This window comes from Lepisosteus platostomus, chromosome 5 (assembly GCF_059453375.1).
Source record: "Lepisosteus platostomus isolate fLepPlt1 chromosome 5, fLepPlt1.hap1, whole genome shotgun sequence".
In the NCBI taxonomy this organism is placed as follows: Eukaryota; Metazoa; Chordata; class Actinopteri; order Semionotiformes; family Lepisosteidae; genus Lepisosteus; species Lepisosteus platostomus.
Window position 1 is genome coordinate 29,111,537 of NC_142615.1, and position 14,123 is coordinate 29,125,659.

General features: G+C 37.9%; 1 protein-coding gene across 1 annotated transcript; it reads left to right on the forward strand.

Moving 5' to 3' along the window:
* Window positions 1-300: 300 nt before the first annotated feature.
* LOC148665500 (uncharacterized) lies at window positions 301-13,477 on the forward strand. Its single transcript, XM_088631627.1, has 2 exons — window positions 301-923; window positions 11,450-13,477. The coding sequence occupies exons 1-2, from the start codon at window positions 539-541 to the stop codon at window positions 12,754-12,756; spliced, it is 1,692 nt and encodes a 563-aa protein (XP_088487753.1). The 5' UTR covers window positions 301-538; the 3' UTR covers window positions 12,757-13,477.
* Window positions 13,478-14,123: the final 646 nt, after the last annotated feature.

Genomic DNA, 14,123 nt, shown 5'->3' on the forward strand with positions numbered 1-14,123 from the left:
AGTAGGATTCCTTTACCAGATGCAGGATATGAACCAGCAACCTTTTAACTAGAGGGGCATGAACCTTACATGAAAGTTTTACATTGTAAATTATGTACGTTATTAAGTCCAGTACATAAATTTAAAATTGACAGTTACGAATAGTGAAACTCGTAGGTGATTCACTCCTCCACACTAGGTGGCGATAGGAGGTACAGTGAGGTTTATGTTCGGCTGCAGAAACTCCTCTTTCTTAGCACCGCCCTCAGTTGCTTTGAAGCCGCGGCAGTGCTGGAGTGACGTCATCATACTGCGCGACACTGCAGATATTTCACCCACGTGGCGGTGATTGAATCAGTTGCTTTAGCTAAATGATAAGAAACTTATTCATTTCTTAAAGTAACTTTTCAAGTTTTGATATCGCACACGACTTGTCGGCAGTGTTCATGCTTGAACAGATCACAGGCCTGAATGCAGGATCTGTGAAGAATAAAAATACAGAAGAAAGTTCTTGTGTTTAAACCCCGTAGCCTTTGTTTCTCACCGACTCTAAAGAAGGATGGCGGCGTCCTTGTTAAATCTACAAACCGAGCTTCATTCTTTCATGGATATTTTACTCAAATCGATCGTATATGAAGTGGCAGACGTTTTCCGAAACAGGATGTCTGACTCTGAGGACGAGTTTGAAGACAAGCTCCGCAGCGTCTCCCAGATTCTGGTGAGACGGGCCGCGTTTAAAATCACACAGTGTGTGGAGGACAGTTTCGAGAGTGAAATGGCGCAGCTGAAGAAGGAAAACGAGAGCCTGAAGTGGAGATTGCAGCTGTGGGAGAAGGAGACGGGAGCAGGAGATCGGAGACAGACACATCATGTTGGACACAAGCTTCCCCGTGAAGTCACTGCAGGAATAAAAGAAGAAATGGTCACGAAAGTGCAGCTGTTAGGTCAGTGGGGTGACTTGTATGAAGTCAGTGTGTGTGTGTTTAAAAACGGTGTCTTAAACTTCCTCACTGTTCAGAATATAGTGAAGAGATGCAGAGTGAAGTGGGAAAGACTTGTGTGATTTAGCAACGGGATTCTTTACTGAAAACTGAACTGTTGTTGTCTGGTTATGGTGCTAAAAACAATTCGTTCACATTCACCAGTTCTTTCGCTAAATCAGTGTATAATCCGACGTCATTAGGGAAAAATATAAGTATTGTGTTATATCTTTAGATTTTATATTTGTTTATTATTTAAATATTCCAGTCCACCAGGGTCTGTCTGTACTAACTCCTTTGGAATATTAAGTCAGTCAGTGTTTCTGTATTAATCCCTTTCTCTCAGTGTAGTGTTAATGTACTGAATTGTCCAGTCAGTGTGTCTGTATTAACCCCTCTTTCTCAGTGCTTTGTTAATGTACTGCAGTGTCCAGTTATTGTGTCTGAATTAACCCCTTATTCTCCTCATCCCCTCATCTGTATTTCAGTAACAGGACTGAGAACACGTTGTTTAGACTTCATATCATTCAGAAACCGGAGTAAAAAAATGATGAGCTACTGTATTTACATCATTGTTATCTTTGGTATTTTGCTTATTTAGTGTTTTTTATCTTTGGAACATTCTCCTTATTTTTAACATAATCTTGGCCAAATGTGTTTCCAGGGATTTAAGTTTAAAAAAAGCAATTAAAATCTGGAAATATAGGTAAAATTGTAAACAGGATAAAAGTGGTCAATCAGTCGACAGATATTTGCATTCTTATGTTTTCTAGTGGTTAGGGGTTTGAGGTGCAGGTTCAAGTGAATATTGGATTGTCTCTGGTGAGGTGCAGTATATTGTTCACATTTTATATTTGGGTGTTTTAAGTTTGGGGATTCTGCTGTATTGATTGATCTTGGAGGAGAAGGAGTGTCCTGGATTTGGAAGGAATTGAAAGGACAAACTGTTCCCAGGGTTTTTCTCTTGGTGTGTTTGTGTTGCACTGTCTGGCCAGTGTTGTCTGCTCTCACTGTTGAGTTAAGTACCAGCACTGCAATGTGCACTGTTTTCTTCCTGACTTCTTTGGATTAAGTACACAGCAGAATGTGTATGAGTCTTCTAGAGAGACAGTCATTTCCTCTCAGTTGAATTCACTGCTCTGCACAGTAAAGGGTTAGGGTAGATCTGGAGCCTATCCCAGCATGCAAGTGGCACAGTGTGGGATACACCATGGACAGGATACCAGTTCATCACAGAATATCGTTGACAACCTGTTACAAATGGGAGGTCTGAAAATGCCTGAAATGGCCCAGAGAGTAAATCAAGAATTAAATTAAATGACTCTATCCCCCATATAACTGAGCAATAATTAGATTGAGAAGCACTTGGGTTCTTTGTGCTCTGACACAGAAAAGAGTCAGAAGTAAGACACACTGGGCTAACAAATATTTATTAACAATGACAAAACACACACTAAACTACACACACAATAAACATACAACATGCAAGTTATGCAATTTATAAATAAGGTGCCCCAGAGGCCCACTTCCTGTCTACCCAGCAAAACCTGACTGTTGCAAAGTATTCAACTCTTAAATATCTTAAAGATCAGCTGCCTTCTAAACTAAAGACACTGTTACCTGCAGTTAAATCTCACTTCTTCTCTTAACCCTTATGTTACCAGATTAATGGCAATTTATCTCCCTATTCTCAAAATCCACCCACTAATCAGGTGTTTCAACCAAGGGATTCTTTAAACTGGACAGCAGTCAGAGATCTCTAAAAATTACAGAACAACAGGCTATATTAAAAAGGTTCAAATACTTGATGATATGGATGATTTGGAACAAGGAGCTCTCACCTTCATGTTGTCTTTTCTCCTCTGTTCTTATCTCTGTCCTTTTCTTTTAGGCTGTGTTCCTGGACTGCTCCTGGACTGCTGATTAACCCTTAATCCTTTTTCCAGAATTTAATTAACTAATGTAAACTAAGGTAAACTTGACAATTGCTTTAATCAGTGAGTCTGGGGCTTTCACATCCAAGCAAACATCCCCTTTGCTCTGAAACTTGAAATGTTTACAATAGTGAGGAGTTACCCATTATATCTAGATTAACATCCTAATATTTTTTATAAAATGTGATACTTGTGTTTTTTTTTTAGAATATATGCTCTCTGCTTTCTAAAGAATCAGGTTCAGTTAATTTGTGTGTTTGGGTTTTTGCTTTTGCTGGGGGCCTTGCCCTTTTATTGTCATGCCAAGACTGAGTCTGACCTGCATCCTGCGGTTGCCAGGGGCAACACAAACATTCTCACATTCTCACCCTGCCATTCAAACAGATTGGGACACCTTTCTCTCAAACTGCCAGTTTTTCAGTAAGAATCTCAATCAATTTAATCAAACTCCTTATTGCCCCTTCCAAACCCTCACTGTACTGGTTTAATTCTGCTGCCTCCTCCCACTGTGTTACTTTTTTCCATCTGTAAAGCGCTTTGAGAAGCCCCTTTTAAAGGGGCTATATAAAATAACGTTTTCTATATAGTATTATGATTCAATCCGCTGTTGTTGTTAATGAGTGTCTTGCACTCGTGTTAGCATTATATAACCACTGGTTATCTCTGTGCCTTTTTGCCTTTTTCCCCCTTTTTGGTTTATTTTCTGAATCACCAGCTCGCCTCTTTCTGATTCAGCTGGGAGCCTCTCTGTAATTAAACAGTTCTGTATCAGACTGTTTCCCTCTGAATTCACTGTCTAAGCCATTCACAGCTTCTAGAGTTCAACCTTAAACATCACTCTGAGGACTGTGCTTGGGCTTCAACCAATCACCATGCTATTTTCACATTTAAACCTTGATGTGGTTATTAAGAGACTTTGCTGGTCGATGCTGATTGTTGCTGCCAATAGAGATATATGAAACCAACAAATGTAATGTGTGTTTAGAAAAGTTGTTTATTCTGAGTGTTATTTTTCTGTGTACTTGTTTGCAGTGTTAATTTAGTCTCCAGATTTTGATTTAGTCATAGTCTTAGTCAAGTCAAAGAAAGTGTCTGTTAGTCATAGCCACCTTCTAGTCATCCATTTTTAATTTAGTCCATTCAACCCAATCTTCACTATGATTAGTCTTAATTAAATTAATTAAACTGATTAAAACTACATTAGTTTTAATCACATTTTTTAAATTTATTTGTATAATAAAATGTATAAAGGTATAATCAGTACTAAATTGTAATAAATAATAAAATGTATGGCTAAGAAAATATTTAACACATTTTATAAGATTTTGTCAAAAAGCACAAGTTTTTGTTGCTCAGTCTAAAGAGTATTGATCCACAGAAATGTCAAATATCGATACAATAAGTAATTTATTTTTGATTAGTAATAAATAATCTCATAGAGGGGACATCGAATGAATCTTTCCTAATAAAAAGATCTATTTATAACATCTATTATTAACAACTGTTAATAATTCTGTATTTTTCTATAAGTTGTGTTGAAATTGTTTTCAAAGGAAGTTTTTTCAAAGTTTCAAAGCAACAAGTTTATTCAGTAGAGGCTTCCACCAGTACTCAATTTGTAATAACTGTAGGGTAATTACTGAATGAGTTACTTAAAATATTACCACAGAACAGGAAAATTAATATACACATTCTTTATCTCACTGATATTATTAATAACTGGGTCTTTTGATGCCATAATAATTCAGTTGAAAACCTACCATAGTCTGAATGGTGTAAGTGTTAATCATGTTGTGCTAGTATTATGATAACATAAGTATTATGTTAAGTATAAGTATTATGACAGGCCTGTGTTTCAGTCTATCACAGTGCTCTTTACCATGCTAGGCAAACAATTTTTAAAATAAAAAATAAGATAAAATGATGTGTTCCTGCCTAACTTAAACATTGCATGACTTTAAAAGCTACAAATAACTGGGTTTAGATTAAAAAACACTTTGTATGTTCAAACAATGGGTGATTTTTCTTCTTTATGATCAGCTTAGAAAATTTGTGTATGCTGTAGGGTTTTTACTTCTTAACTAAACATTTACGAAACTTGAATTTCATAAATGCAACACACGTTTCGTACAGAAAAAATCAAGTTCTCCTCTCTTCCTGTGGTGTGAAGCAGATCATCAGGTCTTTTTTTTCAAATCAAAGGCTGGGAAAATAGAGCACCGCCCTCTGCATGCTCTCAGAGAGGGGGGCAGTACCAAAAGAGAGAAGAGGTGCGGGGCTCAGCAGTACAGAATGAACGTTCTATAGCGCAAAGTGCCAATGGCTTCTGCATATATGACTTAGTGTTTACAATTAAACAATTTAAATTTTCTTTGACTTCTAAGTCCCTAATCATTAATCACAGATTTGTCACCATTTACATTTATTTTTGTAGAAGGTTATTGTACTTCCTGATGAATGAATAATAATAATAAACTTTATTTTATATAGAGCCTTTAAAGGTGGGTTCTCAAAGCGCTTTACAGAATGACAACAACAATAAATAAAAAGAATACACAAGATAAAACACAATTACAATATACAGAGGAGACCGTGGATGGTGCTAAAAAGAAAAGTAGAGGGGTGAAGAATGGAAAAGTTAAGTAAAGGCTTTTCTAAAAAATAAGGCTTTGAGCCTGGATTTGAAGGAGTTTAGAGAAAGTGACTCTCTGATATACTTGGGGAGAGAGTTCCAGAGCTTAGGGGCATAACAGGAGAAGGCCCTGTCACCCACATAATGTAGACAGGCTTGGGGGACAGTAAGGAGTCCAGAGTTAGTAGAGCGAAGGTTGCGAGGTGGGGAGTAGGGCGATAATAGTTCAGACAGGTACTGAGGTGCCAAGGCATGCAGAGCCTTATAGGTGAGCATAAGGATTTTAAAGTCTTCACAGAATTTGACCGGAAGCAGTGCAAGGACTCCAGGATAGGAGTAATGTGATCATTTAAACTAGACCGGGTCAGGATTCTGGCTGCAGATTTTTGGACATACTGCAGTTTGTTCAAAGTAGATTTAGATACCCCAGCGCGTAGAACATTACAGTAGTCAATTTGAGAGAACACAAATGTGTTGATCAGCTTTTCAGCCACAGTTAATGATAGCATAGGGCGTAGTCTAGCGATATTTCTGAGGTGAAAAAAATAATGTTTGCCAATATGCTGCACATGTGGGTCAAATGTTAAACCAGAATCGAATATAACCCCAAGGTTTTTCAATTTCTCAAGTATAGATTCATCTACAGATAGGGTTACAGGACTGGCTTAATGAAATTGAATTGAATGATTATTCAATGTTAACTGTTTATAAAAATCAAATGTCTTACCTAAGGAATAGGATAGGACAGTTGTTAGCATGCTTTTTGTATGTTTTTTCAGTAGCTGTGTAAACATCCAGTCTGTTAACTTCATCATCTTCCTCTGCAGTCTATAACATCCATCCATTCACCGAACCAAATTATCCCATTCAGGGTTTTGGGAAGAGCTGGAGCCTAGCAACGGCAAGCAGCGAGCGCAAGGCAGGGTACACCTTGAATGGTGTGCTAGTCCATCGCAGGACAAGAACAATTAAATTATACATGCGGACACAGTAAAGGTCAAGGGGGGAAATTGGGCCCGGACACTGGGGTAACTCCTTACTCTTCTCGAGAAATGCCTGGGGATCTTTAATGACCACTGAGAGTCAGGACCTCGGCTTAACGTCTCATCCGAACGACGGCGCCCACTACATTATAGTGTCCCTGCCATTATATGGGGGCATTAGGACCCACACAGACTGCAGAGTGGGTACCCCCTGCTTGTCCCATTAACACCACTCCCAGCAGCATCCATAGCTTTCCAGTAGGTCTCTCATCCATACTGACCAGGCTCAAACCTGTTCAGCTTCAGTGGGTAGCCAGTTGAGAGCTGGAGGGTGACATGGCCGCTGGTGCAGTCTATAACATCTCCTGTCAATTTGTCAAAAGTATGCCTTGGGGGACAGTAAGGAGTCCAGAGTTAGTAGAGCGAAGGTTGCGAGGTGGGGAGTAGTGATAAACCGATTCTGGTTTAACATTTGACCCACATGTGCAGCATATTGGCAAACATTATTTTTTTCACCTCAGAAATATCGCTAGACTACGCCCTATGCTATCATTAACTGTGGCTGAAAAGCTGATCAACACATTTGTGTTCTCTCGAATTGACTACTGTAATGTTCTACGCGCTGGGGTATCTAAATCTACTTTGAACAAACTGCAGTATGTCCAAAATTTTAGGAAGTGTTCTTGTTATCAGTGTATTCTTCAACTTTCCCAAAATTATCTTTTTCTTATGTACATCTTTAGTTTTGCATCATGCAATAACTAGGCCTATACTTAAATCCTCAAAAACTGCTTGTATTAATTTGTTAAATATCATATGTAAATACCAGCCATGTAGCACTTTGCATTGTGGAATATCACACTGATTCCTTTTCTTTTAAAGGGAACTAGAGAAACTAAGAGGGTTTTTTTTCTAGAATAAATAAATGCACATCCTGTTCACTGGGGTAATTAAATCCTCACTGAGCAATCTCCAATACGTTCAGAATTTGGCAGCCAGAATCCTGACCGGGTTGCTAGCAAGCAATCACATTACGCCGGTCTTCAAGTCCTTCCACTGGCTTCCTATCAGGTTTCAAGTCAACTTCAATATCCTCATCCTCATTCAGTACCTATCTGGTTTATCTATCTACTTCCCCCCTTACAACCTTTGTTCATCTGACTCTGGTGTTCAGGATATTCTACATTCTGTGGGTGATGGGGCCTTCTTTAGCTGCACCCCAGAGCTCTAAATTTGTATCCCTAGTGATATCTGAGTCACCTACCCTGAGCGCATTTAAATTTAATTTCAAAACGTTTCTTTTCAGTAAGGCTTTTATTTAGTGTCTGTATCGTCTTAATTTTCTAATTACAGTGGCACTTCTAACTGCTTGTCTTTCTTATATATACTTATACCTTATATGTGCTTTGTAATTTGTGGTCCTTATAACTCTTTTTAGACCTACTGTATTGCTTTAAGATGCTAATTTTAAAGGCGTTATATTAAGTAATCAAAACTTTGTTATAGTGAAACATGATCAGGTTTTCCCTGGTTCAGAAAAAAGATCTAAAGTATACTTTGCTAAATGGCTTTGTATACTAATCTGATCGATCTAACTACCTTTATCCTGTGCTTTCTCTATCCTGCTAGATTTATAATTATTCTGAAAATCTCCTTCTTGGAATAAGTCATTTCTAAATACCTGATTTCACTGATTTCATCTTGCACTAACTCAGTGACAAAATATACACTGAACACAACCTGACAGCTGCCGAGTCCTAAGTTTATCCTGCTACCAGCATTGAATTAAAAATCTTTAGATTCTATATTTATGTCTTTATTTATTGGTTCCATTAGTGACAAAGGCTAAATTACTTTCTTGGAAAAATGTCTCTTTGTTGCTTGGAAAAACGTTTTATGTGTTGCAAAAACACCTGACTTGCTTTAACAAAATCTGTTTATAAATTCTTTACCATGGCAATATACCTCAATGCCCAGCTGATTTAGAAGCCTTTCATGAAACCATGTTTGCCAATAATTCATACAAGGCTCTCTGACCAAATTGCTCTGTTTGTCATATGAGCTGATTTTCTTGCTTTCTATCCTATCAAACCTTCATACTCTTCATACTGCCAGGAATGCACCTGATTATTCAAGCCCCTCACTCTCTACCAAATCTATTTTATGTTTTCATGTTCTTTTGTAACACACCTTTCTGTGATTTTTTTTTTGTTTACCTAAGCTTTTGCAAGTGTTCCTGCATCCCTCTTCTGACTGAGTGGTCATGTTTGTTTTTCTGTTTGCTTATTTCAAAGTAACACCTCCTCCATTTATTAACTTTTTGCTCATTTTCATTTTTATATTTTTACATTTATTTACATCTCTAACACTAACATTTTACATTTCATTTGCCTCAATTTTTTAGACTGAATTTTAGTTTCAGCCTTAAAAAGCTCAAGGTTTCTCTATCTTTTGTCTCTTGTCCTTCAGAGCTCTTTAATTGTGAAGTTCCCAGCATTTATATATTACTCTATGCACATTTTAAACGGTCATTACTGATCACCTAATTATTGCACTATTCACCCTTTCCTGAATGTGTATGACAAGCAGACCTAGTGCTGTCTCTGGTGCAATCTTTTGCAGCTGAAATTCCACTGTTGAAACCGCATGCGTCAAACTCGCGGCCCACGGGCCACATTCAGCCCACAAGCCACTTTAATCCGGCCCTTGCAAGACTTTTCCTGGTCTATTGTACGAGTTCCACGGCGGCAGGAACTCCAGTTCCCATGAGCCCTTAGCATAGCCCTTGGCTACGTTTACACAGATATCACTGTGAATCTAGTAGTAGAAAAAACACTATCATCTTGCTAGTAACACATAACTGTGGTGAAGGCAAGTTTTATCGTGGCTGAAGAAATGGCTAAATCAGAGAGACCATACTGTCAGGGCGATTTTCTAAAGTGGTGCCTATTAAAAGTCAATGAAGTAGTGTGTCCAGAGACAGGGTCTGCTCTTGCAAACATCACTCACTAGAAATACAATGGCTACTCCAGTGGACGAGATTGCTAACGATCTACAAGAGCAGCTTTCAGAGAAAGCAATCGAATTTATTGCGTATTCACTTGCCGTTCGTTGCCGTTCAGGATTCTATGCCAAGATTAGACTTTCTTGCATCAGAGAAAAGAGCTCAGGTTTCTGGCTTGGCAAAGCACCAGTAGGCTAACAGTTTGTGATGTAGACTTATGCTTATTTGTGTTTTTTATTTATTTCAATTCATTTTGTGCAATATAGTTACATTTCCAAAAATGACCTAAAAAGTTTGACCTTATTATTATCTTGAATACATTTTCTTTTATGAAATGCTCAGCCATATTCTTAAATAGAGGAATACTGCAAAAAGAGCAATATTTTGTTTTGTATAGGCTACGTTCACTTGCATATAGCTTTCAAAACTCAAAAGCTCCAAAGTCATGTAACTGATTTTTTACCCTGTTTAGTTGTTTAAAAGCAAGGATCACATGCACTGCCACATTAACAGGAATGTGTAGTTTTAAATTCAGTTTGAATTTGAACTGTTCATACTGTCTTCGTATTTGACCAGGGCTTTAGAGAGAGGAAGTGCCCAAAATGTTTGGTGTAGTCATCTCCGCCATTAAGGTACCCTACGCATTGAAGAATTTTGACCTTGAATTTTTGCAAGGATATTTTTACTCTGCTATATGATGTTGGTGCTACAAAATTTTTTCTTTGTTAGCTAAATACCCAGCCACCTACACAAACTGATTCTTTTGAATTTTTCTACTTGCTGTTACATGCTGTGAAATGTACAGTACACAAAAAGGCATTTTACAGAGTCACTAACATTTTGAAAATAAAATCTGAACCAAAATAACATTTCTGACAGAGCACCATTATGAAGCTGAAATGCAGTACATATAGCGTGTTCGACATACTCTCAGATTTTAAAAGTGTATCTTATTTCTTACACGATAATCTCTATCCAAGACAAGAAATTGTAATTTCTATATTTTCAAGCTGTAGAACAGTTTAATCCTGCTCAGTTTACCAGTTAATTTGATTTCTAGCTACAATGTAAAAAAGAGATATCTTAATGCAAGCATCTGGGTACTGCAGCTCAGAAGGTGCTTCAGATTTATTGTAGATTTCAACTCATAATGTGGCTGAGTTCTGTTTATCTTCAGTAATGTTGTACTGTTTTTCCTGGTTTGATTATTAATGAAATACTTTCTGAATCCAGATCTTTTTCTTCCAGCTGAAAGCATGGAGCACTACAAGCATGTCTTTCTTCTCTACAGCTTTTATTTTTCTTTAATCTGATTAGCCTAGTGTATACATCTCATTGTAACAGACAGTAAGAATTCATGACATGAGGTGTTGAAAATACCATCCACAAATGGGAGACTGCTGGAAAATAGAAGAAGATGAAAAATGGCTCATCCTGATAATTACATAATTGCGACCGCGCAGTCCACATACAGCGTCAGACTTGGGATTCTACCCGTTAAGGCCAGCCTGCTATTTGTCAGACAAAGTAGATACACAGATGGTGTTGTGAAATTAATTTCTTATATGAGTTTTACTCCAGTAGGTCATTTTGTCTCATCTTAGTGCCCTGAAACAGAAATGCAGATCAATCAAGTCTTTGTCATTATCATTGTGGATTATTTTTATGTTATATTTTCTTTAACTAAAATGCAAAATGGGTTGCTGACAAAACATTATGTCAAGTTTTGTCGACTAAATTAACACTGTTGACTAAATGTGTGCTATGAAAGGATAAAGTGAACATTGCAGTGTTTTAGTTTTCTGTGGTGGTCTGTCTAGATGCTAAAAATCCCTATATTTTTAAGTTTGTTTTCTTGTATCTCCATGGTGTTATTTGCTTTTTAAATTCTACTCAGCCCATGTTAGAGGTCTTGTCCTTTTTTCCTGTATTTTCAGGGTCGGAGGCCAGTGCTCTCCCTGGTGCTGGGGAAAGGGCTCCTCTTGAACAGCAGCACAGGGAGGAGGAGTGGGGCTCCAGTTTGATGCAGGAGACAGAGCTCACTGCTGCAGAAGGGAAAGAGACACTCAGTGAGCAGCACAGAGAGAGCAGACAGAGTGTTGAGGATCTGGATTCTGTGCCCATGTTGAAGACAGAGGCTGACAGCCTGACACCTGGGTTCCTAGTAACTGATGATTTTACAAAGAAGATTATTAATCCGGGCACAAACAGTATTACACAGGGTTGTAATGAAATAGACTGTGTCTCTGTACAAGATTTCAAAGAAGAACCAGGTGATTTCAATCTTACAGAGCAGGAGATGGAGCCTCAGTTGATTAACTCTGCAGAGCAGCAGACTGATGTACCTGGTGAAGAGAACAGTGCTGAGTTACAGCACACAGGCAAGAGGCAGTACAAAGAAGAACAACAGGAACTGCAACAGGACTTTATAACAATTAGGCCTTGTTCTGTTAAAGTAGAAGGACTGTCATTGCAGAAGTGTTTAACACAGTCATATGATCCCTTAGGATCTGAGCAAGCCCATTCCATGGAGAATTTGCAAATGAACAAACTGCCATTACAGCACAGACAGGAACAGTGTTTCTGTCAGTCTCAGATTCCAAAAACCAACAAGCCACTTCACACAGGAGAGAGGCCATTTAGCTGCAGTCAGTGTGGGAAGAGTTTTAGTCTCTTACACCATTTAAAAAGACACCAGCACATTCACACAGGAGAGAGACCCTTCAGCTGCAGTCAGTGTGGGAAGAGTTTTAGTTACTCGCAGTACTTAAAAAGACACCAGCGCATTCACACAGGAGAGAGACCATTTAGCTGTAGTCAGTGTGGGAAGAGTTTTAGTGACTCAAGTACCTTAAGAACTCACCAGCGCACTCACACAGGAGAGAGACCGTTCTGCTGCAATAAGTGTGGGAGGAGTTTTATTGACTTAAGTACCTTAAGAAATCACCAGCGCACTCACACAGAAGAGAGGCCATTCAGCTGCAGTCAGTGTGGGAAGAGTTTTAGAGGTTTAAGTACCTTAAGAGCCCACCAGAGCATTCACACGGGAGAGAAACCATTCAGCTGCAGTCAGTGTGGGAAGAATTTTAGACGCTTAAGTACCTTGATAGCCCACCATCGTATTCACACAGGAGAGAGACCATTCAGCTGTAGTCAGTGTGGGAAGAGCTTTAGATGGCTAAGTACCTTAAGAGCTCACCAGCGCATTAACACAAGGGAGACACCATTCACCTGCAGTCAGTGAGGGAAGTGTTTTGTCCAGTCAGGTGACTTAAAAACACCAATTTAGTCACCAGTTTTTGATTTAATCATAGTCTTAGTCAAGTCAACTAAAATGTCTATTGGTTCAAGTAGGTAGCTGAGTCAGCATGTAACACCTGCAAAATGCTTCACAGCCAAAACATTGTGTTTCCTTTCTTCTCTTTTCAGCACAGGATAAACCTTTATTTGTTCCTTAAATGTTTATTAGTCATAGTCACTTTGTAGTCACCCACTTTTGATTTAGTCTAGTCCACTAAATTTTGACTATAATTACTCTTTCTTATGGTTGACTAAAACTGAATTAGTCATGCAGTTAAATTTAGGTGTATAATCAAATGAATAAAGGTTTTAGTTTTATTCAGTCTAGATTGAATTATTTCTTTAGTTTATTTCTTTATAGTCCTGAAATGTTATGTTTATCCCTGTTTAATTTACAATTAAGACTGTTCTCATTGGAAAGGCTTTTAATTATGTAACGGTTTTAACTTACCATGTAAAGCAGGAAATGTGTATAAAACCGGTTAGGATCCTTAGTTGTCACTATAAGAAAAAAAAATCAAACATCTAATTCAATTCTACTAAAAGCTCAAAGTCTTTGTTGTACAATCTAAAGTGTGTTTATCCCTTAAGAGGATAAATATCAAATACAACAAATATGCAATAAAGGGTAAATAATAAAGAATCAGAGATATTGTATGAATCAATACATCATTCTAATAATTCCATATTCCACACTTCCACAGACAGGAGAAGCAGTACATATTATTTAACAGCTACATAACTAAATGTAAGTATATATTATTTTCTGATTACCTTGTATGAATATGATTTGCAGTTTGCAATAGAACATTCACACCTTAAAGAAGACGGATTATAAATGCTGACACATTTTCCACCTTTTTCAGTATTTCAATACTGATGTCACACTGGAGGCGTGGGTTCGAATTCCACTCATGAAAAAGAGCTTGCTCTATGGTCTTTCTAGTAGCATGCAAATGAGAAAGGCATTATGATATAGGTAATGCGTTGACAAGAACACATAAAATGTCCCATTCCTTTTCTATTTCAGCTCATGCTTTATAGGAGTGAAGCGATTCCTCCTGGTTTCTAATACCAATATATCCTGACCACCACAGAAAAGATACCCGTGTAGCTCAGCTGTGCTTCAAAAATGCCTTGCATGTTTAACCCCTTTTTGTTTGCTGGAGATCAATATTTAACTTTTTTGGGGAAAAAAACAGTAATCAAACACACAGGCAGATTTTTGAAAGTATTTAACAGTTGACAGGGTTCCCCTTTGGAACAGTCATCAGAAAGTGACGGGAAAGAAAAACTACGTAAGCTCTTACA